The sequence below is a fragment of the Bos javanicus genome, chromosome 6 (genome assembly GCF_032452875.1).
Source record: "Bos javanicus breed banteng chromosome 6, ARS-OSU_banteng_1.0, whole genome shotgun sequence".
NCBI lineage: Eukaryota > Metazoa > Chordata > Mammalia > Artiodactyla > Bovidae > Bos > Bos javanicus.
Window position 1 is genome coordinate 58,369,201 of NC_083873.1, and position 27,318 is coordinate 58,396,518.

Below are 27,318 nucleotides of genomic sequence, written 5' to 3' on the forward strand. Positions count from 1 at the left end.
CCTGGTGGTCCGGAGGTCAAGAATCTACCTGCCAACGCAGGGGACACGAGTTTGATCGCTGGTCTGGGAAGAGTCCACATGTTGTGGGGTAACCAAGGTCATGTGCCACAACTGCGGAAGCCCATGTGTCTCGAGCCTGTGCTTCTCAACAAGAGAAGCCTCCACAGTGAGGAGCCTGCACACCACAGTGAAGAGTAGCCCCCACTGGCCACAACTGGAGAAAGCCTGTGAGAAGCAACAAAGATCTAGCACGTGCACGCATGCCACGGTGCTTCAGTCACGTCCAACTCTTTGTGACCCCATAGACTGGTGGGCTGCCGTCTATGGGGTCGCACAGAGTCGGACACGACTGAAGCGACTTAGCAGCAGCAGCAGCAGACTGTAGCCCACCAGGCTCGTCTGTCCCGTGGGATTGTCCAGGCAAGAATACTGGAGTGGGTTTCCATGCCCTCCTCCAGAGGATCTTCCCGACCCAGGGATCAAACCCGTGTCTCCAGTGGCTCCTGCACTGCAGGCAGATTCTTTGCGACTGAGATACTGGGGAAGCCCCAAAGTCTCAGCGCGGCCAACAATAAATGAATAAGTAAATAATAAAAATACTTTATATATAAAATAATATCTTTATTGTTTTCTCAGCTTGCAAAAGAAATATAGATTCATTCTAAGCAACTCCAACATTATAGAAATATACAACATGGAAACCAACTGCTGTAATCCAAACTCCCAGAGCCAAACACCCTGTTGCTACACCAATGTGCTGGTCTAGGTTCCTTTAGACTCTTATTTCAATGTATAAACCAAAATACAATTTCCTCCATACCAGTTAATAAATACACAGCAACCTCAGTTTTAATGGCTATATAATAGTCTGTTGTGTTAATGTACTGTGATTTAGTAGATCAATCCTTACTTTGTGGGCATTTGAGCTGTTTTCAATTTTTTAGAATTATAAACAATGCAAGGATGAACACCATTTTTACATAAATCTTTGCAAAATATGTTTCTATAGGATACATTCTTAGAACTCTTTCAAGGAACTGACATGAAGAAATGATAGTTTTTCATTTTAATAGATATTGCCAAATTGCCATCATAAAGGTTGTATCGATTTGCATCCTAACAGTATATGTAGGTCCCAATCTCCCTAGGAGTGAGTGGGGCTCTACAGGCAGTCTGTTCTGATCAGAGAGATTGCAGAACCTCCAAACCCTTCATTCAGTTCTGTGAATGTCTGTAGTTCACATGTCCCTCTGGTGTCTAATAAATTAACATGAAGAGCAGCTCGAAGGTTTGCCCAAAAAAGGCCACATTTACGCCTATCCTTGGGCCATTCCAAGTATGCTTTCTTTTCCATGAGAGCTTTCAGCTCAGGATATCTGGTAGGGATGCAGTAGAGTGGAATGGGTTCCAGTAAGATAAGAATTATGTAATCAAGACTTTCATGGAAGAGATTGTGGTGGGCAAAGTAGGGTTCATAATGGCACCATTCAGTCTGGACAAAGCTGGGAGACAAAACAAAGATGGACTTGTAACTTTTCTCAATGCAATTTATGGTATCTTCAGTCATGCTCTTGCCAGGGTCAGAGTTTCCCTCATGAAGGCAAATCAGAACAGAACCATCTTCTTTCTCTAGACTGGGAATCAATTCATACTTCACCCAGGCAGAATCGTGTTCACTGTATGAAATAAACACATGGAATTGGACGCTTCTTTTGAGTTGTTCCTGAGTTGTCTTCCTAACCCTGAGCCATGTCTGAGTCCATTGATGCAGCATCCTGAGATACCAGGGCAAATCAAAGTGGAGGCAGCAGAAGGCCACAGCCATCCCCAGAACGAGCATGACAACCACAATGGTGACAATCAGCAAACCTGTGTTGCAAGATATTTCTGGAAGATGAACATCCTTTAACTGAGTCCCCTTTAGATTCAAAGGGTATTCACAGATGTATGAATCTGACCATCCAACCATCATGCCTTCTGAGTATTTTCCAAGCTGAATGAAATCTCTTAATTCACAAGTACATCGGAATGGATTTCTTCCTGCATTTAGAATTTTAACTTCCTGGCAGCTCTGGAAAAAATCCAGAGATGAGCTGAGAATTAAGTTCATTTCAACGTTCAGAACTAAGAGTCTTCTGAAATGACTGCACCCAGGAAGATCAGTTAGAAAATTAAATGCAAGATTTAACTCTCGCAAAGATGTCAGGTGAGTAATCGCTTTAGGGACAGTTTGAATTTTGTTACTATTCAGGTCCAGTATTTGAATGTTTCTAGGCAAGCACCCAAAAACAGAATCAGCAAATTTGTTGAATGACAAGTTCATGGTGACCAAGGTTTCTGGCCACAAGCAATTTTCATCATTTTCATGTTGTAACAGATTTTCACTCAGATCTAAGTGCCTCAAGGATGTGTTGCTGGCAAAGTGACTCACTAAGGAAAGTGTCTCCAATTTATTGTCCTTCAAGATGAGAGTTTTCAAGTGAGGCAATTGGATAGATTTTTTAAACACATCATCTGTTAAGATATTATTAGCGAAATTTAAATATTGGAATCTTGTAGGGTACACAGGGAACAGCATGTGAGGCATTTGTGCATCTGATATTGTCAGGTTTTCTATATCCATTTTGGTAAAAAGCAAGTAGACGCTCTCCTGGGGGATATTAAAAATTCTAAAATGTACATGTTCCAGTTTTATAGTTCTCATTACAGAATTTGAGTAGTCAAATGAATTGTGGTCAAGATAAACCTTACCTCCAAAGGTCACATGTTGAATCTGAAAGTACTCTACTGATGTATGCCAAACCAATTGGAAGATGAGGAAAAGATCGTCCCAGGATAAGTCAACTTTATTAAGTAACAGAATGGATGTCTTGGCATTTTCTAAAATAGGATTTTGTTGAGATTCATAACTCGTAAACTGGCTCTTTTGCAAATCTATATTGGTGACTTCTAATATTTTTGAAGTTTTGATCCCATCATGCAAAAGAACCCAGAAATTTGTGTTCACTGGTAACACAATGTGAAGTCTTGTTGTGTTTAAGATGGGCAGGCTACCTTCTTCATAATGAGATAGAGTTCTCAATCCTAAGAAGACGGTATTTAGCTGCAAATGAGCAATTTTCTGAAAATCTGATTTTTGTATTTTTGCCCCACTCAAACCTAGGGTTTCCAGGTGTGACATGTTGCCAGTCTCTACGCTCATAGGCAGAGTGTCAAAGTCATTGAAGGACAGATCTAAATGTCTGAGACCTTCCAGTGAGAACCAGGTTACACTCTTCAGTCTGTTGTTAGACACATCTAAGTATCTTAACTCCTTGTTGAATTCAAAGGTCTTGATATCCAGCTCTTGGATTCTGTTGTGGCATAGAATCAAAACTTTCAGTTTAGAGAGAGAACGGAAATCTGAATGCTGGAGTTGAAAAAGGAGATTATAAGACAAATCCAATGTGGTTGTAATTGGGGTCAAGCCTTCAGGAACCTTTGTTAAAGACATGCTGGAGAAGTTGGTAGTCAATTCCCTTTCTTCTGGCAGCTCTGAAGCCCCACTACGCACAGACGTAACAATACTACAAAATATGTAAATGCTTCTGATATGTCTCATGGTAATTCCAAGGATTTTATCACTGGTTCACCTCAGATGAATTTTATCACACATTACCTCACATGGATGAGGAAGATGAATTCAAATCCTGGGAAGACAACATACCATTAGGTGGTTATGTGATTTGTTAAACCCTGTAGGACTTTTCTTTAATGCCAACATCTGATTATATTCACCAAGAATTTGGAATAGGGTCCCAACCCATTTACTGAATCTTTGACTTCATCTCAGAGCTTGGCTCACAGATTTCCAAGCCAGTTGCTGTGTTACACCCCCATCACTGAGAAAAGTCAAGATTCTCCAAAGGGAGATAGATACATCATAATTGGCAGAAGTGCCTCTCACCCAGTTCAAACAAGGAACGGCATTGCCAGGTCATGTTCAACAATCCCCACCACCACCACCACTACATCCCCTTTCGATAGCCTGAAAGCTTTAGGAAGATTAAAATAAAATTTTAAAAATTAAGACATTTTTTAAAGAGCAGTTTAAGATTTACTGCAAGATTAAAGGGAAGGTACAGAGATTTTTCCATATCCTTCCTGCCCCAACACATGCACAGCCTGCCCCATTATCAAACCCCACCCCCCCCAATCAGAGTGATGCATTTGTTACAACTGATGGACCTACACTGACTCATCATAGTCACCCAAAGTCCATAGTTTATGCTATGCTTAATTCTTGGTGTTGTACATTCTAAGGTTTTGGACAAAGGTATGATGACATATATCCATCCTGTCTGGTAGCATCTCCAAACCATACTGACTCTCCTGCAAATGAGGCAGTGGCCATTTGATGTCTTTTTGGACAGCAGCTACCATCCACTGATATTCCATAGACTGACCCTTAAAACCACCGCCTTGTAAGGTAAGTGCTATCACTATTCAGCCTTTATAGGTATAGAATGTGGTACTTAAAGAGGTCCTGAGACTGCACCACAGCCACAAACTTAATTCATGGTGAGGGCAGAACCTGGGCTCTTAACCACTCTGCTATCTTGTCTTCCTAGGATGAGTCAAGATAAATCTGCTTTCAAAATATGCTGTAATACATGAATCATGATAAAATTGTATCTCTCTCTAGGTCATATTGATTCTTCAATGTTTCCTAAAACACAGTTCAAGAAATCCAGTAAATAAATCTGCAAGCGCCACCCAACTTAGGTTTTAGATCAGTTACTTATAAGGACTGACTTGGATTAAGCCATTTAGTTAAGGGCTGTCTTGTTGAGCTACTGTATTTAGGAGTCACTTGTTGTAACTCCCTACCTATGTCCCATCTAATGTATTGATACTATTGCACTTAGAATGAAATCCAGACTCCGAATGCTGAACCATAGCATCCTCCATGTGTTGCTATTGCTTCCTTCTGGGATCTCATTTCATATCGCTCTTCTCTTGGCCCTCTGCACTCCAATGACACTGCGCCTCTCTTTGTTCCTTGGCTACATCATCTTGCCCTGACCTCAGCTTGGGATGCTCTTCTGTCATCCTTCCTTGGCCAGATCTTTCTTATTATTTAGGTCTTGGCTTAAAGTATATCTCCTCTAAGAAACCTGATTTGACCACTTAATCTAAAGAGGCCATTTAGACTAACTTGCTGTTCGTTCCCTTCATCCTATTTTATTTCTCTACAAAATAGAGCACTGACCACTATCTGAAACTTTTGTTCATTTATTTATTTGTTGACTACCACTCCCACCTCTCACACCCATGAGAGAAGGGGTCTGACAATCTCGCTCACCTCTGCCTTCCAAGCAGAGAGATAGTACCTAGTACATGGCATGTGCTCAGTAAATATACATTATATATATAAGTAGATTAATGATCTCAATATTGTATTTCTTAGCACAGTGTGGTATATAATATGCTCTCAAAAATATATATCAAATGAATTAATTGGAGTTATGAATTCCTGTTATAATGTAGTACATGATGATTAGAGAATGTGTTTAGTGATAGAAATTAATATGTCTGGGTTTAAGTCCAATCTTAACGTCTCACTGGCCATGATAACTTAGATTATTCATTTAACTGCTGAAAGGTTCTCTTTTTTCATTTGTAAAATGGGTTTTGTGCAAAGGCGTTGAAGAGATACTATACATAAACCCCTTGGGCTTCCCTGGTGGCTCAGACGGTATCACGCCTAGCATGTCACAGATGGTAGTGGTTATCAGGGCCAAGACTAGGGTGATTTCAGCACAGATTTTGAGAGGCACAAAGAAACTTGTTAATCAAGATAAATAATATTTTAATAAAAATTTTAAAGTAAAGTTAATGTAAAACCCACAATGAACAAAATATCAAAAAGTTTTTTCATAAAGACAGGATTAGTACTACTTTTTCCCTTGACTTTTCTTCTTCTCAGGCTCCAGTATGGCTTGTAGGACACTGGCAGTTTATAGACATTAAGATGATGAGGTGTTTTTAACATTATTACCTCAAAGAGTACTTCAGTTCATAACAACTCATCTTAAGTTGCTCCTATGTCTAGGAGCTAGAACCCTTGAAAAGTGCAGCAAAATCTAACCCACTTGCTTTATCTGGAATCCTGTAAGTTGAGATGTTATAGCTTTCATGTTTTACTCGTCTCTTCTCTTTTTTACCCAATAACACAATCTCATCTGAAACTTATTCTAAAGAAGTAAGCGGAACTGACTCTGAACTCTTAATATAATAGAAAGGTCCTCTCTCTCAGGCAATGCATATAAATTATGCCATTTCATTTAAACATTTTAAAAAGTAGGATATAAACTTTTGATGAAAGATGCAATCAATAAATACATTTTTATTATGGTCATGCTACTCTTACTGGGTGCTGAAAGCAGATGAAAAACAGAATGATCTTTTTTTAATAGCTTATGATTTAAAAGTCCAAGTCAAGAGACACCATAAAATAAAATGAAAATCGGTGGCTTGCCAAATACTTAATCTAATCCCTCTTTTCCAAATGATGCAAAAAAATGGAGACAGGGGTTTAAAACCCATCAAATATTGGAAGATCTTTACAAAATAAGAGTAAGAATGACTGACATTTTATGCATGTTTCCTGTTTCTCTGGTTCCCTGGTGGCTCAGAGATTAAAGCATCTGCCTGGAATGCAGGAGACCCAGGTTTGATCCCTGGGTCGGGAAGATCCCCTGGAGAAGGAAATGGCAACCCACTCCTCTACTCTTGCTTGGAGAATCCCATGGAGGGAGGAGCCTGGTAGGCTACAGTCCGTAGGGTCGCAAAGAGTCAGACATGACTGAGCGACTTCACTTAGCAAACTTATCACTTGGAACTGAGATAAATGCTTTCCGTACATTATTTTGTTCTATCTTCTCAACAACCCAACAAAATGATGGATATTTTTATCCCCATTTTGCAAATGGAGGAGCTAGAACCAGAGGTTAAGTCACTTGCCCAAGGTGAGCCAGTGAATAATTGCTAGAGCATGAATTTGAACCCAGACCTATCTCGTCCCTTCAGAATGCAAACCGAAGGCATTTCAGACTCTGAAATGAAATAGCATAGAGTGTGATTACCGAGACTAATTCCGTTGGCAGGGTTAGAGCTGCTGTGGTCTCTTCCTCACTTCCTACATACGTGCCTCTCTCGAAGCTATCTATGCTCTGCTAGGGGTCATGAATTTCAAGAAACCAGAAAAAGGAAACCCAAACTCTCAAGCAACTGCAGGACAATTCCTCAGATCAGCAGTGGTCAATACTAAGCCCAAGGTCACTCACTAGTCATTAAGGTCACTTCAGATTAGTATAGGCAAAATAATAAATACTAAAAATCTGAAAATCTGAATAAATCCTTTCCTCCCATTTTCTTTAGAAAAGACCCCACACAGCCCTTCTCTCTTTTTCATGAGTTTTACAGCAGTCAAAGCTAGAATTCTTACCCTCAGGCTTGCAGCGGCTCCACAGAGCTACAGGTATAGAAGATTCATGCACAGGACCAGAACTGGCTACAGAAGTGGCTGAATCAAGCTCTTTCTGTGACGCGTACCCTCCTTTGCCCTCTACTGCATGCTGGTGGCATTACATGTTGCATGAGTTCATACAATCTTAGGTTATTTTTTTAAAGAATTGCAGTGAAATACTGGTAGCTCAGATGGTAGAGAATCTGACTGCTACCCACTCCAATATTCTTGCCTGGAGAATTCCATGGACAAAGGAGCCTGGTGGGCTGCTGTCCATGGGGTCAACTTGGACATGACTGATCGACTCACACACACATAAAGTGAAATTGCCAGTTTAGCCATTTTAAGTGTACAGTTCAGTGGCATTAAGTATGATACATTCACATAGCTGTTCAATCATTAGTACCATCCATCTCCAGTATATATATTCTATAGAGCCCTCTCATAAAATAAAATAAAATAAACACTTCCATTTTTTGTGTCCAAAGACATATTCTTCCCTTTCCCAGAGCCCAGCATTTTTAAACATTTTACACTCCCAGTGAATGGGGAATTTTTCTTTACTTATGTTTAAATTTAATTTTCAGAAACAAGTCAAGCCAAGTTAGAAAACGGTGAATCTGGTCCAGACAGAATAAGAAACTTCCCCAGGGCCATTCTCCAGTAAGAGATGGAGTCAAGATTTAAAACTGAGTCTATCTGACTCCAAAGCCCCAGATTTTCACTACTTCAGGTGGCCAAGGGTTTGTATACTATTCCTTCTGCCCTCACCTGGAATTTCTAGAATCTTTAAATCTTTATTTGCAATTAGCAGTAAGAATAGTAAGTTCAGAACTGTATGTGCTGATATCTTTGGCTGGTGATTATTTTTTATTCCCTTCAAAAATATTTCCCTTTTTTTTCCTTCCTTTTTTCTCCCTCTCCTCTTACTTTGGGCTTCAGAGATATCTGACCTGATATTCTTCTACCTCTGTCTGTCTGTCTGTCTGTCTTTCTCTCTCACACACACAGTCAGTCACTCATATACATTTCTTCCCTCATGCCTTCCCCTGATCTCAAACTTCTTCGTGTCGTATTTCTGCCTTCGTATATAACTTGCAACCAACAGAGAGCTTTGGATTACCTCAAGTAGTGGAGGTTTATTTTAAAGACACTACAGAAAAAGAGAGAAAGAGCCCCCAGGAAGTGAGAAGGCTCAGCAGCTCACAGCCAGGCTTCACAAAGACCTGGAACACTGACTCCCCAGGACTCCCTGAGGCAGCCCTGACGCCCACCTTGTCTTGCTGTACCCGTCTAAGTGGGCAAGGGCTGTTCTCTACTCTAGTTATGACTCAGCTTCTCTTTTGACTCCTTCTGCTTCACTTTGGACTCCTAGCTTCTCTTTACTGCTGCCTTTGCTTCTATTTCTTCCTACTTTCTGCCTTTCTCAGTGTCTTAAGGGCAGAGCTGGCCTCACTGTGTGGATACTTACCCAAGATAAGAAATCTGACTTGGCTCTTTGTCTCATCATCCAAAATGGAACATCTCCATTGGTCAGAGGACCCCCGGACCACCTAAGAGTCTACAGGCCTATTTTCTGTCTTGCCTTTGGTAGGGCCTAAGTCCCTAGTGCAGACCAGTAGGAAAATCACATGACCCAAGTCAGCCCACCTGAAGGAGCTGCTTTCCTCCTAAAGCTCTTGCAGTATAGCACATAGGCTGGTGTGGAAAATATGTTGTTTTGGCAGAGCTCCTCTAGTTTAATTATAAATATCAGTAAGAGAAAATAGTCACAAGTTTTTCCTGAATTTCTGAAAAAAAAAAAAATCCTCACGTGGTTAGGGAATTCAGATCGTTCATCATTCATTTACTACACTCGATGAGTATAAGGAGGGGAGAAAATTTTAAAATTTTGCAAAAGCTGGGGTGTTCTTTACCACTGAGCCACCAGGGGAAGTGAAAGTGAAAGTCACTCAGTCGTGTCTGACAGTGAAAGTCACTCAGTTGAGTCTGACTCTTTGCGACCCTGTGGACTACACAGTCCATGGAATTCTCCAGGCCAGAATACTGGAGTGGATAGCCTTTCCCTTCTCCAGGGGCTCTTCCCAACCCAGGGGGCGAACCCAAGTCTCCTGTATTGCAGGCAGACTCTTTACCAGCTGAGCCACAAGAGAAGCCCAAGAATACTGGAGTGGGTAGCCTATCCCTTTTCCAGTGGATCTTCTCAACCCAGGAATCGAACCAGGGTCTCCTGCATTGCAGGTGTATTCTTTACCAACTGAGCTATCAGGGAAGCTGGAGCCACCAGGGAAGCCCCAAACAAATAAGTAGTGGAAGCCTAATAATTTTGCAGAGATCTGGTTCCTTATTACTAAGGACTAGAGAAGCACTGTCCAATAGAATACAGAAAGAAGGCAAGTCATATAAGTAACTTTATCTAGTAAACAAGTTTAAAAAGACAAAAAGAAATAGGTGAAATTAATTTTGATTATATATTTTGTTTACTCCACATCAAAATGTTCACATGTAATATAAAAAACTACTAACGTGATATTTTACATTCTTTGTTTCATAGAATAATGTGTATTTTACACTTACAGCACATTTCAATTCAGATTCACCACATTTTAATAACTCAGTAGTGACACATGGTTAGTGGTTGCCATAGTGAACAAATAGGGTTAAAGTTTTAAGTTAATAAACGGCCATGCTACAATTAAACAACAAACTGGAACTCTAATTCACCACAAAATATTTCCCGATAATGCCAAATACTGCTGTTTCTCTTTTCCTCACCTCCCTGCTTCCAGCTTTGGCTTCCTTTCTCAGCTAACCCTGTTCACTCTACAAATGATCCTGTTGTAGAAACATCTATCAGAACCTGTGTCCTCAGAAATTTATCCTTAAGGCTTTAGGGGCAAGAAAGGGAAAAAAATCTATACCTCTATCTATCTATGATAGAAATATGGGTCTCTATATATAGACTACATATAGACAGCCCAGGACAATCTAGATGAACATGATGAGCAGCTCATCTCCAGTTCCACATGTGGTGACATAAAATAATGAAGAGAACAATAACTGCAATAATAATGACATCATCATAAGAGCTAACATTTATTGACCTTTTGCTTTGGGCCAAGCACTGTTCTCTGACATTACACATATTAAGCCATTTAATGCTCCCAACAACAGGATGAGACTATTTTACATCCAGGGCAACAAAGCAGAGAGGCATTACATAACCACTCAGGGTGGCTAGAAGGAGGTGGAAGAGGCAGAACCCAGGCTGCGGTAGCCTATCCCGGGAGTGTCCTCCTGCCCATTGTGCACTTCCAGCCCTGGACTGAATAGCCAGACCCTGGCTTTCCACACATTATACCTCTGGTTTCTTAACAATCTTATAAGCGAGGTATGGTTTTTATGCCATTTTCCAGATGACGAAAAGGCAGCTGGAAGAGGTTGAAGAATTCATCCAAGGACACAGTTTACAGAGAAATTGAGCTAGGCTTTAATTCCAGGATGCATATGCACAGAACCCAGCTTCATAACACTTATTCTCTACTGCTTCCACCTCTAACAGAGACCTAGTTTTGTTCTCCTAAACCCCATTTCTTTTTTGTTGTTGTTGGTTGTAAAATTTTTAAGTACAGAAAAATGTAAAACCAGAAGCAAGCATCAACCACAGGCAAGTGCTGATAATGTTTTTGTATATTTTCATCAAGACTTTTTTTCTCTGCATATTTTAAACATATTGAAACCATCCTGTACATACTATTTGGCATCCTATGTTTTTCATTTATGTTTTAATATAAGCATTCCCTTATGTTAATGAATAAATGTCCTCTACATTTTTTTTAAGTTGTGATAAAAAAAAACACATAACACAAAAGTTATCATCTTAACTGTACACAGTACTTTTAATAATTGCAAAATATGTCACTAAATGAACCCAGCACATCCTTCCACTGTTGGAAATCTGAACTGTTTCTAATTTTTCACTGTTAACAATAACTCTGCAATTAACATGAAAGTGAAAGTCGCTCAGTCGTGTCCGACTCTTTGCGACCCCACGGACTACACAGTCCATGGAATTCTCCAGGCCAGAATACTGGAGTGGGTAGCCTTTCTCTTCTCCAGGGGATCTTCCCAACCCAGGGATCTAACCCAGGTTTCCTGTATTGCAGGCAGATTCTTTACCAGCTGAGCCCCAAGGGAAGCCCAAGAATACTAGAGTGGGTAGCCTATCCCTTCTCTAGCAGATCTTCCCAATCCAGGAATCGAACTGGGGTCTCCAGCATTGCAGGCAGATTCTTTACCAACTGAGCTATGAGGGAAGCCTTGTGAAGAAATATTTGTTCACATTTCAACTATTTCCTCAGGATAGATTTCCAGAAGTGGAATTACAGGTCAAAGGCCGTGATTTTATACACACACAAACACATATATATATAATCCAAATTACTTGGCCCTCCTATTATCATGGGCTGTAATCTGTCAGGCTTCTCTGTCCATGGGATTCTCCAGGCAAAAATACTGGAGTGGGTCGCCATGCCGTCCTTCAGGGGATCTTCCTGGCCCAGGGATCAAACCTGCATTTTTATGTCTCCTGCATTAGCTAATAGGTTCTTTACCACTAGTGCCACCTAGGAAGCCCCACTATAAAAACATGTCCATTTCCCTGCAGTCTTATTAATATTAAACTGATAAAGATGGAACTATTTTAATCTCAATTTGGTCAAGAACCCTGCAGTGAAGCGTGAGACTAGATAACTACAACCCTTCACTGACTTCTAGTTAATAGAAGAGATTGGAGAATCTGAAAGAGTTAAGGATTGGAAGAGGGTTTTGGAGAGCGCTTTTAGTATATTATGAATTCCCTCTTACCTCAATCCTAGGAAAAGGGGCTTCAACAGAACCACTTGGAAAGGTGGCCATGTGAACTCTGCCCTTAGGGGGACATATTGTAACTAGTCTTTAATTCATAACTGGAAATCTAAAGGTTTTGGCTAGCCACTCTAAGGGTTGTTGTTGTTGTTCAGTCGCCCAGTCATGTCTAACTCTTTGCGACCCCATGGACTGCAGCATGTCAGGCCTCCCTGTCCCTCACCATCTCCCGGAGTTTGCCCAAGTTCATGTTCATTACATCGGTGATGCCATCCAGCCATGTCATCCTCTAACACGCTCTTCTCCTTCTGCCCTCAATCTTTCCCAGAATAGGGGACTTTTCCAATGAGTCATCTGTATGCATCAGATGACCAAAATACTGGAGCTCCAGCTTCAGCATCAGTCCTTCCAGTGAATATTCAGGGTTGATCTCCTTTAAGATTGACTGGTTTGATCTCCTTGCTGTCTAACGGACTTTCAGGAGTCTTCTCCAGCACCATAATTCGAAGGCATCAATTCTTTGGCGTTCTGCCTTCTCACAACCGTACATGACCATTGGGAAGACCATAGCCTTGACAATACAGATTTTTCAAATAATGAATTTAGGCTTGGAAAGGTCAAGTAAATTATCCAGCGCCATTCACATATAAGTAATAGAGTCAGCATTACAATCCAGACATTGAGAAGCAGAGCTTACATTCACCCAATCTGCAATGTTTCTTCTCCTTTACATGTGACATCTTTCTTATTTGCCTTACTATTCATACATATTTGTTCACATTTTGAACTGATTCTTCATCTCCCAACTTGGAATTCTTCAGCAGAAGTTTCTACAAATACAGTTTCAAGCTCCTAGTAAACTCCTTAAGACCACAAAATAGATCAGTTATTTACATAAAGGATTGATCTAACTTCTCCAAGTCTTGAGTTTGTTAAATAAACTTTAACTGACTTTATGACTCCCTTTAAGGATTTTTTTTAGACTCACAAGAAGTAACCAGTTGAATTGTGTTCTCCAAAACTCTTCTGCTGACGTCCTAAACCCCAGTACCTCATAATGTCACTTTATTTGGAAACGTAGTCAGGTAGTATATTAGTTCAGACTGGGTTGTCAGGATGGGCCATAATCCGATGTGATTAGTGTCCTTATAAAAAAGGGAAATTTGGACACAAAGAGGCATAGAGGGAAGACCATGTGAAGGAACACAGAGAGAGACAGTCATCTGTAAGCCAAGGGGAAGAGGCCTGGAGCAGATCCTTCCCTCCCACCGCTCGAGGGAACCAACCCTGCTGGAAACTTGATATTGGATTTCTACCTTCCAGGACTGAGAGATGATACATTTCTGTTGTTTAGGCCACCCAGGCTTGGAGCCCTACCAAACTGATGCATGACTAGTACTAAGCAACTGAAACTTGGTTGTGAAATCTTAAAGTTCAATACAGGAAGGGCAATCATCCTAGAGAAAACAGGAAAATCCAGCTCTAATGACTGTTGCAACATCCCTTACAGAACGAGTGCGTTCATACATTTTTAGCATATATTTCATGGTTTTAATTTGCTTTCTACTATTAATTCTCATAGAAGTATAAATGATAACTTTCATATAGCCCTATATTCTAGTCAAGACTAGACTAGTCAATCCCTAGACTTCTAGTCAAGTCTCCATAGCTTGACTTTCAAACCCCTGACAATATGATCTGTTTTTAATAATTAAATTTATTTATTTTTATTTGAAGGATAATTGCTTTTCAGTATTGTTGGTTTCTGCCAAACATCAGCATCAGTATGAATCAGCCATAGGTATACCAATGACAACATGATCTTAATCTAACTGCATACTTATATTTCACTGTTGCTTTTCATAAACTTCATGGTCCAGTCAAATTAAGACAACAGTCCCAGAACAGGCCTGGGTATTCCTGTCTCTTCTCTATGCATCATTCTATTTAGAATGGCCTTTCCATTCTTCATCTACACATTGAAAAATCCAAAGTTTAAGTCTTCTTTCAAGGCCCAGAGGGAAAACCATCACTTGTAAGATTTTTTTCACTTAATCTAAATGGTCTCTGAACTTCCACTTATATTTTTGTCTCATTGACTTTTATTTTAATTATCTGGATACATGTAATGTCCTATGATTGATTGTAAGTTTTTTAGGGCAAGAAACAACTAGTATATGTAAGTGTTACTTGGGTTTTTCCTCCCAAAAGTGAAGACTTAAACAAGAGCTTTGTGTATAGGTCATTCATTTTGAAGAAGTAATCTCGGGGCTCCAGAATTAGGGGCCTGAGAAGAATGAAACAGGAAGAATAGAAAACCATCCAAGAGTGAATTATTGACCTGGTTACTCCTGCTGCTGCTGCTGCTAAGTCGCTTTAGTCGTGTCCGACTCTGTGCGACCCCATAGACGGCAGCCCACCAGACTCCACCGTCCCTGGGATTCTCCAGGCAAGAACACTGGAGTGGATTGCCATTTCCTTCTCTGATGCAGGAAAGTGAAAAGTGAAAGTGAAGTCGCTCTGTCGTGTCCCATTCTTAGAGACCCCATGGACTGCAGCCTGCCAGGCCCCTCCATCCATGGGATTTTCCAGGCAAGAGTACTGAAGTGGGTCGCCACTTCTCCATGGTTACTCCTAGGAGTGAGTAAATTTCAATTCCACTGGGGATTCTGAGGAATGGTCTAGACTATGCCTCATTTAATGGCTCCCATCCCTTTAGAGATCAAGGATCTCTTCAAAGGATACACATCCAGTACATACAGTTTTGTACATATACCAGAGGGGCTAAGCAGGTTTCTATAACCATCATGTAACAGCGCTACTAGTGACATTATAAGGCATAAACTGAGAAGTAGGGTGCAGCTATGACAAGGTGCAGCTGTGACAAGTCAGTCCACACCTGTCTAGAACTGGCTGTCATACAGTGCGACCGATGAAGATAGAAAATAGCTGATAAAACAAAGCTGAGCAAAACATCTGATAAAGTCCATTCCTTGCCCTGCTCCAATCTGTTCTTACCCTATTTAAGTGGTTTTCCAAAAGACAGGGATGCTGTGTGTAGAAGCGGGACACGTTGGCTCCATTTCTTCTTATGATCGAAAGGGCAAATGAGCTTCTGCATTCCAGTTCAGATAACTAGGATCTCAGCAAGATCTCCGGCCACAGGAAGCCAGACTCAAGTTCCATTTGGCTTGAAATGTAACATCCATGGTTTGGGACCCTGAGACAAGTAGGCAACTACAAGTAGTTTATTTCAGAGGTGATCTCGGAAACACCCTTGGAGGAATGAGACTATGAAACAAAAAGAGAAAGAAAGCCAATAAAGTCATTTCTACCATAGAAAATCAGAACTTTTCCATTCTACTGGGAGATTTGGGGAGAAGGTAAAGTAGACCCCAGGTTTGTCCCCCCAAAATGGGAGAGAAAGCTGGGTTATTTATCTGTCAATTCACTTTCCAACATTGGCTGAGGGAAGCTTCCAAGGACAACCTCCAGCATATCTGAATTGCCCTTCATGTGGACCAAGTGGCTTCTCATGGCCAAGAAGAAATTCCTTTGGGTGAAGAATCTCTAGCATTAACAATAAACAGCCTTCAACATGCAGAGAAAAATGCTGAATGGAAATGAGGAGGACACAATCGCTTTAGAAATCTGCTATAGAAACCCAAGCACAAGCTGTAAACAAGATTGCCAGGAGAAATATCAATAAACTCAGATATGCAGATGACACCACCCTTACAGAAGAAAGTGAAGAGGAACTAAACAGCCTCTTGATGAAGGTGAAAGAAGAGAGTGAAAAAGCTAGTTTAAAACTCAACATTCAGAAAATGAAGATCATGGAATCTGGTCCCATCACTTCATAGATGTGGGAAACAATGGAAACAGTGACAGACTTTATTTTCTTGTGCTCCAAAATCACTGCAGATTGTGACGGCAGCCATGAAATTAAAAAACAATTGCTCCTTGAAAGAAAATCTATGACAAACTCAGAGAGCACATTAAAAAGCAGAGACATACTTTGCTGACAAATGTCTGTCTAGTCAAAGCTATGGTTTTTCCAGTAGTCATGCATGGATGTGAGAGCTGGACCATAAAGAAAGCTGAGCACTGAAGAATTGATGGTTTTGAACTGTGGTGTTGGAGAAGACTCTTGATAGTCTCTTGGACTGCAAGGAGATCCAACCAGTCGATCCTAAAGGAGATCAGTCCTGAATATTCATTGGAAGGACTGATGCTGAAGCTGAAACTCCAACACTTTAGCCACCTGACGTCGGAAATATACTTTGGCCAAGAACTGACATTGGAAAAAACCCTGATGCTGGGAAAGATTGAAGGCAGGAGGAGAAGGGGATGACAGAGGATGAGATGGTTGGATGGCATCACTGACTTGATAGACATGAATTTGAGCAAGCTCTGGGAGTTGGTGATGGACAGGGAAGCCTGGCATGCTGTAGTCCATGGGGTCACAAAGAGCTGGACATGACTGAGTGACTGAACTGAACCGATAGAAACCCAGCTACAGTTGCAAAAGGCATGCAGTTTTCTAACACTGACCCTGATTGGCACACAGGAACATATATCAACTGAAGTTGTTTGAACAGGTGCTTCTCTTGATTACACGATAAACTCACTAAATTCAGTCCTAGCAGAGAAATAGATGAATCCCTTTTGTGTTAGAAATTAACTGTTTCAATTGAAATTATATCATGAGGAACTGGGGCCTGAAAAGACATACACACTTTTAAAATTAATTATATATAATTATATAATTATTTTATTTTTGGCTGTGCTGGGTCTTGGTTGCTGTGTGGACTTTTCTCTAGTTGTGGTGAGCAGGGGCTATTCTCTAGTTGCAGTACGAGGGCTTCTCACTGCAATGGCTTCTCTTTTTACAAAGCATGGGCTATAGGGCTCACCGGCTTCAGTAGTTGTGGCACTTGGGCGCTGTAGTTGCACTCCCGGGCTCTAGAGTGCAGGCTCAGTAGCTGTGGTGCATGGGTTTAGTTGCCCTGCAGCATGTGGGATCCTCCCAGACCAGGGATCAAACCTGTCTCTCCTGCACTGGCAGGCAGATTCTTTACTGCTGAACCATGAGGGAAACCCCATATTTTTATCTACATCCTAAATTCAAAACCATGTTTATACCCATGTCAATGCAAAATAAGGTCACTGTTAGAGCTTCCAAAATCAGCAACATTTTCCCAAACGCAGCAGGGGATAAATTTTAAATCTCCGTGTTAATGTATTTCTGCTGCTTTTCCCATCAGTTTAATATTAATGGATGCTCTTAGGTTAGCCCAAAAAAGTCCGTGTTTACTCTTCTCCTTGGGCCATTCCAAATAAGTTCTCTGTGCCATGAGAGCTCTTAGCTTGTGGTAGCTGCTAGGAATGGAATACTGTGGAATGGGATCCAGCAAGATCAGGATTAAGTTATCAGATCCTTCATGGAAGAGATTGTGGTGGGCAAAGTAGAGTTCATAATGGCACCATTCGCTCTGGACAAAGTTGGGAGACAAGACAAAGATGGATTTGTAACTTTTCTCAATGCAGTTGATGATATTTTCCACAATGCTCTTGCCAGCAACAAAGTTTCTCTCATGGAGACAAATTCTTATATCTTCTTTTTCTAGGTTAGGTATTAATTCATTCTTCACCCAGGCAGAATCGTGCCCACTATATGAAATAAAAGCATGGAACTGGAGAGTTCTTTGGAGTTCTTCCAAGGGTACATTCCTGGCCCTGCGCCGGGTCTGGGTCCACTGACACACCATCCTGAGGTACCAGGGCAGATCCAGGTAGATACAAAGGACAGTCACAGCAACAGCCAGCACCAGCCCAGGGACCACAATGGTGATGATCAGCAGAGCTGTGTTGCAGGATAGCTCAGACACCTGGAAGTCCTTTAGAGGGGTTCCCTTGTAGCTTTCCGGATAGTCACACTTATAAGACTCAGGCCAGCCCTCTACCATGTCACTTGATACTTGGCCTATACTTTGGATGAAGTCTCTTAGCTCACAGGAACATTGGAATGGATTGTTCCCCGCTTTGAGGGACCTAATCTTCTGGCAGCTCTGGAAGAAATCAGCTGATGGATTGGAAATTGAGTTATAGTCAATGATCAGTATGGAAAGGCTGCTAAAGATACCACATCCAGGAAGGTGGGCTAAAGAATTGGAAGCAAGGTTGAGTTCTTGCAAAGTTTCTAGACCAGTGACATCTTTAGGGATGCTCCTTATTCTGTTATTGTGAAGATCAAGAACCTTGATCCGAGGAGGTAAACATCTGAAAACAGAGTCAGTAAGTATATTTGAAGACATATTTAAACTTAATAAATTTCTGGCCCAAGGGCAATTTCCTTCACTTTCATCATACATCAGGGAATTCTGGCTAACATCCAGTTGTTGTAGAGACTTCATTTCCTGGGTCATATGAACTATGTTTACAAGTTCTTTTAACTGATTCTTTTGTAGGATAAGTGTCTTCAAATTAGCCAAATTTGTACAGTTTATGAAAACCGTGTCTGTTAAGAGATTATTGGAAAAATTCAAGTACAGAAATGGGCTAATTTGGGATGGGCAGACCATGTGGACCATGTGTGCAGCAGACACTGTGAGATGCTGGATGTTCATATTTGACAATATTTTATAGACATAACCTTGTGGAAGACTGAACACATCATGGACAACTTTGTGTATAGACAAGGCCTTCAGTGAAGTGTCAGAATAATCAAAATCTCTAGAGTCGAGGTAACCTTGTAGTTTCACATTTGAAATGGAGAAGTACTCAATGTTTGTACGCCAAACCAACTGGAGGATCGTAAAGAAGGAATTCCAAGTTATTTCAATGTTGTTTAAAGTAAGATTTGATAACCTTGAGTTCTTTTGAAGTTTTGACAGAACATTTTCGAAATAAGGACACCCATTATCATCAAGCACACATTTGATATTAGACAGTTCCAGACTCACTGTGGTGCTGACTGACACGTCCAAAATAAAATGGAATTCCTTTCCTGTGGGGAAAACAATGTGCAGACTCTGTGTCTTAAGGTCTTGAAGGCTCTCGGCATCTTCTCTTTCCCCATAAGTATCTCCTAAGACCAATAAAACCTTGCTGATGTGCAAATGAGTGATTGACTGCACACTGGATTTCTGTAACTGTGTGGCACTCAACCCCAGAAATTCTAGTTGAGACATGTTGCCAAACTCTTGGCATATGGGCAGGGCATCAAATGGATTAAATGAGAGGTCTAAGTGCTTGAGGTTCAGAGTAGGGTGGCAAGAAATCTTCTCCAAATTGTTGTGGGACAAATCCAAGTATTCCAGTTCCTGGTTGAATTTAAAAACACTCAAGTCAAGATACTGGATTCTATTATGAGAAATTATCAAAATCTTCAGCTTTGATAGTGAGAGGATGTCAGGCATCTGAAGCTCAGAAATATAGTTGTATGATATATCTAAGATGGTTGTTTCCAGGGATAAGTTTTTGGGAACATAGGTGAGACCTCTTTTTGACCTGTCAATTAAAAATTCACTTTCATCAGATAATTGAGTTCTGATCTCAAGTATTAATATAAAGATGATGGCAAAATGGAAGATGCTAGAATTTTTTTTAGTCATTTTGTAACAGTAGACATTCCTAAGGGTAGTTGCTATTCTTCAGAGCATCTGGATATAGTACAGATCCTAGGGGTAAAAAAGTCAGCATTAAATGACTATATTAAATTAAGCATGACTGACATTAAACATTTTTTTACTAGAGACTCATTAAATGAAAGCTACATTCTTGGGAGTCATACAACCTGAAACCAGGAAAATACACATATTCATAAACAGTTATACTGCTGCTGCTGCTACTGCTGCTGCTAAGTTGCTTCAGTCATGTCTGACCCCGTGCGACCCCATGGACAGCAGCCCAACAGGCTGCTCTGTCCACAGGATTCTCCAGGCAAGAATACTGGAGTGGGTTGCCATTTCCTTCTCCAACAGTTATACTACCTCTAATCAAATAACTTTTAATATGGATATGTAATGGATTGAATGGTGACCCTCCTCCCAAAAAAAGATATGTCCACCTCCTAACCATGTCCTAATGTCCTAATTGAATATTACCTAATTTAGAAAAAGGGTATTTGTACAGATAATTACATTAAGAGTCCTGAGAAGATCATCTTGGATTATCTAGGACTCAGCGGTCCCCAAATTTTGGGCACCAAGGATTGGTTTTGTGGAAGATAATTTTTCCTCAGACGGAGGTGGGGGTGGTTTTGGTTTTAATCTCTGCTCACCTCCTGCTGTGCCTCCCACTCCGTAATAGGTCATGGACCAGCACCAGTCCATGGCCCTGGGGTTGGGGACACCTAGTCTAGGTAGTCCCTAAATCCAATGACGATTATCCCTGTAAGAGAAAGAGGGAGTGTTATTTACAACAGCCAAGATATGGAAACAAAACTAGGTGTTCATCATAGATGAATGATCAAGATGTTTTGTGTGTGTGTGTGTATATATATATGTATATATATATATACATATATATATACAGTGGAATAGTAGTCATTAAAAAAATGAATTCTTGCCATTTGCAACATGAGTAGGTCTAGAAAGTATCATGCTAAGCGAAATAAGTCAAAGACAAAAACCACATCATCTCACTTATATGTGGAATCTAAAAAACAAGACAAACAAAATGAAAACAGATTCATAGATACAGAATATAAGTGTGTGCCAGCAGAAAGAGGGATGGAAGGTGGGAGAGTGAGGGGATTAAGAAGTACAAACCACCAGAATATAATTAATAAGTTATGGGGTTGTAATATACAGCATAAGGAATATGGTCAGTAATACTGCAATAACTTTGATAAAAGATCTTTCAGAAAATGATAAAAGATAAGAAAATCCATTCATTCATTCATTTATTCAATCAGTATTTATGGATAACCTTCTGGCCATGTTTTAGGAACTAGAGATAAAGCAATGATCAAGACAAGGTTCTAATTTTCAAGAGCTTATTATCTAGAGGAAAGACAGAACATAAACATATAATAATTTCATGTAGTGATACCCACTATACAGAAAAATAAAGCAGGATAAATGAATCAAGAATAGTGGTAGGTATATAACAGTGGTTGGTGGTGGCTTTTTCAGATTGATTAGTCAGAGAGGCCCTTTCTGAGAATATGATGTTGGAGTAGAAATCAGAATGAAGTGAATGAATCATCTATGGGAAGATCTGGGGGGGAAGCATTTCCTTCTGGCAAAGGAAAAGGCAAGTGCAAAGGTCCTGAGGTAGGATTGAGGTTGGCTTGTCTCAGGCACAGTAAGGAGGCCAATGTTAGCATGGAGTGAGGTGGGTGAGGGGAGTTCAGGCCAAGAACACAGGGGGCAGATCATTGTAAGGAGTTTGGGATTCTATCCTGAGAGTGATGAGGGGGTCAGTGATCACTGAAAGGTTTTAGATGGGAGCAGTTTCCTTCTCTCTCTTATTCAGAAAACTTTTCTTCATTCATTTGTTAAGGGAAGCACTTACTGAAACCACTTGCCTTAAGCCAGGCACCATAGTAACCACCTACAGGAGCTATCTTAAACAGGAAGTCCTTGGTAAGGAATGTAGAACTAACAAGCTACCACCAACCAGAAGATTTCAGGAAAGGTCAAAAGGAAAGAGAAGACACCAGTCCATGTATCCTACTAACCTCCCAGAATCCTTCTCACTGGAATCCATGTTGGCCAAGTGATGCTCACACCACTAGGAAGGACCCTGAGTCAGAATGATTGGCAAGAGACAACCGGAAACTAATTCCATCACTAATCCTGTAAAACTAATCCCATTAAACCTGAGATTTTGAGTCATGTGGCAGAGCAGTCCTCCTGGGTTCCCTTACCTTGATGCTCTCCACCCAGGTGCTCCTTCCCAATAAAGTCTCTTGCTTTGTCAGCACGGGTGTCTCCTCGGACAATTCATTTCTGAGTGTTAGACAAGAGCTCACTCTTGGGCCCTAGACAGGGGTCCTCCTTTCTGCAACACATTCATTCATCAAATATGTATGTATTCCCTATGATACAGTAGGTATTGTCCTGGGTTATGTCATTATACCAGCCCACCATTATTCAGACACTATTTTATTATCAGCATTCCCATAGCATATGAGACCAGGGGGTCATGTTGATATGAACCCTAGACAGTGAACCCTCTCACCACCAGAGACCCCCTCAGTGGGGGGGGGGCTACATGGCTATGCAGATATTTTAAGGAACTTATTCAAAACCTCCTAGAACCACATTATATAAGCAGGCCATTAGTATCAGCAAAAAGTTAAATTCCTCTTCACATGTCCCCTCAGATCTCTCAAGGAGAGCTGAGGGACCCAAATAATTCATGTCCCAGAAACAATCGTGGGTTGTAAAAGTTCCCCAAGTAAGACATGCAAATTTATCTAGTTGGGGGAATTTCTTGGACTTACCCTTTCACAGAGATGCCCAGTGATGCCTTGGTGATCCTGACCTCTTCAAACATCAAAGAGGGCCATGTATGCCCCCTTCATCACTGCTCATGAGGGGAGGGGACAGAGACATTATAATGTATGCGAAAAGTACAGGTGGTATGTCTATGTCATTGACTGTATTTGGCTGAAAGACCCAGAAATGTCCCAAGTCTCTCTCTTCAGCTCCCTGAAAGAGCTACCCACACCAAGGAGACATTTTTCAATGAGAATAAAAATAATACTCAGTTACTGCCTGGGCCAGTGCCTAATATCTCAAAACAGAACTATCCTGTAGAAGTTAAGTTAAAGCAAGAGCAGCTTGGGCTTAAGGCTCAAATGGGATTCTTTACTTATTCCTAAACCTGAATCCAAATCCAGGGATCTCTTAACCATCCAGCCAAACACCAGAGTTCAAGGAAGCAGTGGTCAGCACCCTCGGGTGTGATGCACAGAGTGGCCAGAGAGACAAGCGGCAGAGACGGACTCCGTGCTCAGACACGAGTGCTTAGCACACAGCGAACCCACCACAACCACAAGCAAGGAGAGAGTGGTGAGGACAGCTTGTTTCCTAAACAACAGCAACAACCACAAAAAACTACATTATAAAACTGAGATAGGCTGGGACCAGGGACCTTTTGCTGCCGTGCTATAGTGCTTGCATCTCGGCAAACATCTTCTCAAGCAACAAAAGACAAAGAAACTACAAGGGACCAAAAATAACTGCATGCATGTGCAGTTGAGACAAATCCTGGACAAAAGACACTAAAAGACCAAAAAAGCCCATCTGCTACCTCCAAAGAGCTTAGAGCAAAGACAGGGGGTCTGGAGCAAAAGCAGACTGTGTATGCCCTTGCACACAACACCAAAGGGGTCGGTAAACCACCTCAGCCACCCCTCCAGCCCCACCCCTGGACATACCTCTAACCTCACCCCCATAGAAGGAACCAGTTCACCTCCCTCTCAAGCCAGTGAACAAAGGAGCCTATTACTTGTTCTCACTCCCTCTGCTGCAGCAGGGGCCCCAATGAAGCCTTGCCTGAATTTCTTGTCTGGCCTCTAGTCAGTTTCCAATGATTGGGGAAGGCTGAGAACCCTGGTCGGTATCAAACTCCCTGTCTTCAAGCATTGAATGAAAGCATGGCTTCAGTTTTCTGCCTAGCTGAATTGGTTGACTCAAATATCTTCTATTTGCTCAACTTCCATTTTGCCCTTTCACTTGCAGTCACTATTTGAAGCCCTCAGTTTATTAAATCATTTATATTTCTATAATTAAGAAGTCAAAGTGTTGCATATATGTGTTTAGTCACTTCAGTCATGTCTGACTCCTTGCGATCCCATGGACTGTAGCCCACCAGTTTCCTCTGTCCATGGAAATCCTCCAGGCAAGAATACTGGAGTGGGTTCCCATGCCCTTCTCCAGGGGATCTTTCCAACCCAGGGATCAAACCCAGGTCTCCTGCGTTGCAGACGGATTCTTTATCACCCGAGACACCAGGTTTAGGCACTTAAAGGAGATATAAATTATATATATCAAACTTGCTATATCAGTGAAAATCAATACTTTTGTCAAGGTCCTAATGAACAGCACAGAATCTCATCTATAGTAGCAGCTCAAAATTACTTTACTGCCAGACAAAATTATTATTTGCAAAGTTAACTAGTAATAAATTGCTGTAATTTGATAGTATAAAAATATCTCCAGATGTGTTTATGTCTATTTTCATGATTGTTATAGGTTTAGCCTCACCTTTTATGATTCAGTATATCAATAAATGGGAATTGCATTTGCCGGAAGACTCTGGAGGCAGGGAGTCAAGACTTTGACTTGTCTTAATAGCTAATACTCATACAATCAATCTGGCCCATTAAGTTCAGTCCCACAAATATTTATTTAGAGTTTTCTTTGCACGAGGGCAACTAGCTATAAATTTTAACCACAGGCTGAAAGGATCAAAACCAGTTCAAGAGCTTTTCTGCTTTGTTGTCTATGTGGTTTTGTGAACTTTTGCTTTCTGTTGTAAAGAAAAACTCACAACTCTTTGGATCCAATTGGGTGTAGCCTGGGAAACATTTTCAAAACCTGTAATTCCACTTCAATAGCTGCACCCTAGGACAGTTTCCGTAGTCTGAGAAAACAGGAAAAAAAAATAAATTGGGGGAATTGCCCAGAGAAAAAACTCAAATGCACCTGCCCATAAAAACAGGAGTCACTGGGCTGCACTGCCTCCAGGAGTGGTTTACCTACCAATCATTGTCCTCAGCATTTTCATTACAAAGAGATAAATGGAGGGAATAGGATAAAAAGAGCAGTGCCATCTGAATCAACCGCTAGCAGCTCTATCAGAAACCCGTGAGATGTTTGTGACCCAAATATTCATCTACTAACTCAAATCTCTTGAAAGCAAATCGTGCCTGAGATGAGGTTCGTTTAAAAAAAAAAATCCACACAAACACAAAAACCCTTTCTCTGACTCAGAACAAGCAACTGATAAATAAATGCTAGCTCAAGTCACAGTAAGTACATATCAGAAATAACGCACTTAGAAAAACACCCAGGACTTATTCATAGACATGTCTGAGATTTGGGGTCTAATAACTAGTTACACCATTTATTTTATTTTACATAATTTAAAAAGATGTTGCTTACCAAGTTGGCTTGTTCCTCTGTTCTGTTGGCAGTCTGTAGAAAAATCCAATACTTCCTCAAACATTTTATTTCGCTGGTTTGGTGTTTGTGGGTGGACTGGGGAAGCTCTTCTACGCCACCTACTGAATCCCACTGAAATTACATGACACAGTCAGTGTAAACCTATTTTCTCGTATTCATGTGTAGAAATGGTCTGTGAATCCACAGACCAGCAATTAGATAGAATCACCTCTCTGTGGCCCCCCTTCCCTGCAATCAGTTCACTAGTGTCTACACTAACAAAGTGAAGGAGGCGGTATTAATAATCCACAGATGATTTATTCAGTTCAGTTCAGTCGCTCAATCATGTCCGACTCTGCGACCCCAAGGACTGCAGGACGCCAGGCCTCCCTGTTCATCACCAACTCCTGGAGTTTACTCAAACTCACGTCCATCGAGTCGGTGATGCCTTATTTGCTGAATTCAAAATGCTTATCATCACCATGCTGACGGACGTGGGGGTAGAGGTGTTTCGGGTGTTTTACTTCTAACCCTTCAATCAGGCCACTATTAAAAGTGACTGAAGGTGGAAAGAAGCAGCGGTCAAGGTCAAAGCTTTGTTAAAATTCATAAGGGGAAAAATCTCTCATGGGCTTTTACAGAATGGATGCTAATCATGTCTTTTCTGACAGATTGGGTTGCAGAGAAAATCTGGTGCTCAAATTTTCAAGCTCTCTTCAAAAATTGATTTTTAAAATCTCTATGTGGAAAATAGGCTAGCTAACAATCTCTTTTCTCCAATAAAGCTTTATGTGGTTCCTTGTTGTTGGCATGCTTAAGGAATCCAACCTGATAGCTCCACTCTGGTCTTTTAAAACAACAACAGTAACAAAATAACAAGTGGGCAAATAGAGCTGGGACACCCTAGCTTTCTTCCTCTGAACTTGTGCTCAGCTTGATGCTACCAGATGTCCTCAACATCTTGAGGTTGCAAGCTGGTTGCAATTCTTGCTGGAATCAGCTTTTCTACCACAGGGAACAAGGCCAGCTTCCCTAAACTGAGAACCTCGAGGTGCTTTTTAACTTGTACTATTCTCTCTCTCTCTCGGTTTCCTCCTGTCCCCTCACAATTTGTTCAAGAAGGGAGGTGTACCTATAAATATATTTCTGTGACTGAAGGAATGAACCTCCTTCTCCCTCCACTCTTAGCATTACTTCTCCCAGACCTATAACTGGAGATAGGCGTGCTCTTTGATTAACAATTCAGTTTCTGGCTCCCCAAGATCCAATCAGTCCATTCTGAAGGAGATCAGCCCTGGGATTTCTTTGGAAGGAATGATGCTGAAGCTGAAACTCCAGTACTTTGGCCACCTCATGTGAAGAGTTGACTCATTGGAAAAGACTCTGATGCTGGGAGGGATTGGGGGCAGGAGGAGAAGGGGATAACAGAGGATGAGATGGCTGGATGGCATCACTGACTCGATGGACGTGAGTCTGGGTGAACTCCAGGAGTTGGTGATGGACAGGGAGGCCTGGTGTGCTGCGATTCATGGCGTCGCAAAGAGTCGGACACGACTGAGCGACTGAACTGAACTGAACTGAAAGACATTTGACATTGTGAACTAGATGTAGAAAGTGATACCCAGGAGAGAGGTCAGCAGGGCACTTTAGCACTCAGAAAGTCCTGTGTTTCCCTTCAAGCTCATCCCCACTCTGAGTTGCTCACTTGCCTCTTTTTATTCTCCCTATTATCCAGTAGGTTTGTACTCATGCTAGTGCTCAGTCGTGTTTGACTCTGCAGCACGTGGACTGTAGCCAGCCAGGCTCCTTTGTCCATGG

At 41.2% G+C, this 27,318-nt stretch overlaps 3 protein-coding genes across 12 annotated transcripts in view; all 3 read right to left on the reverse strand.

Annotated features, from left to right (window-relative positions):
• Positions 1–582: 582 nt before the first annotated feature.
• Positions 583–7,381, reverse strand: TLR10 (toll like receptor 10). The gene has a single exon (XM_061419910.1). It carries the CDS (start codon positions 3,599–3,601, stop codon positions 1,163–1,165), a length of 2,439 nt encoding a protein of 812 aa, XP_061275894.1. The 5' UTR covers positions 3,602–7,381; the 3' UTR covers positions 583–1,162.
• A 2,581-nt stretch (positions 7,382–9,962) lies between these two features.
• TLR6 (toll like receptor 6) overlaps positions 9,963–27,318 on the reverse strand; it is a 48,288-nt gene continuing 30,932 nt past the window's right edge. For 7 of the 10 annotated variants that reach the window (XM_061419911.1, XM_061419920.1, XM_061419919.1 and 4 more), the window contains 5 exons: positions 25,501–25,632; positions 22,833–22,915; positions 22,254–22,387; positions 20,661–20,770; positions 17,139–20,058 (listed from right to left, as the gene is read on the reverse strand). The gene's annotated coding sequence lies outside the window, so the exon portion shown is untranslated. Of the gene's footprint in view, positions 15,668–17,138; positions 20,059–20,660; positions 20,771–22,253; positions 22,388–22,832; positions 22,916–24,886; positions 24,980–25,500; positions 25,633–27,318 lie in introns of those variants that run through there. The other 3 variants (XM_061419912.1, XM_061419913.1, XM_061419914.1) reach the window with 3 other exon arrangements.
• TLR1 (toll like receptor 1) lies at positions 17,139–19,992 on the reverse strand. Its single transcript, XM_061419922.1, has one exon. The coding sequence runs from the start codon at positions 19,990–19,992 to the stop codon at positions 17,614–17,616; it is 2,379 nt and encodes a 792-aa protein (XP_061275906.1). The 3' UTR covers positions 17,139–17,613.

Bases quoted from the DNA above. Each gene is read 5' to 3' on its own strand.
- TLR10 (XM_061419910.1), bottom strand. From the start codon at position 3,601: ATGAGACATATCAGAAGCATTTACATATTTTGTAGTATTGTTACGTCT.
- TLR1 (XM_061419922.1), bottom strand. From the start codon at position 19,992: ATGACTAAAAAAAATTCTAGCATCTTCCATTTTGCCATCATCTTTATA.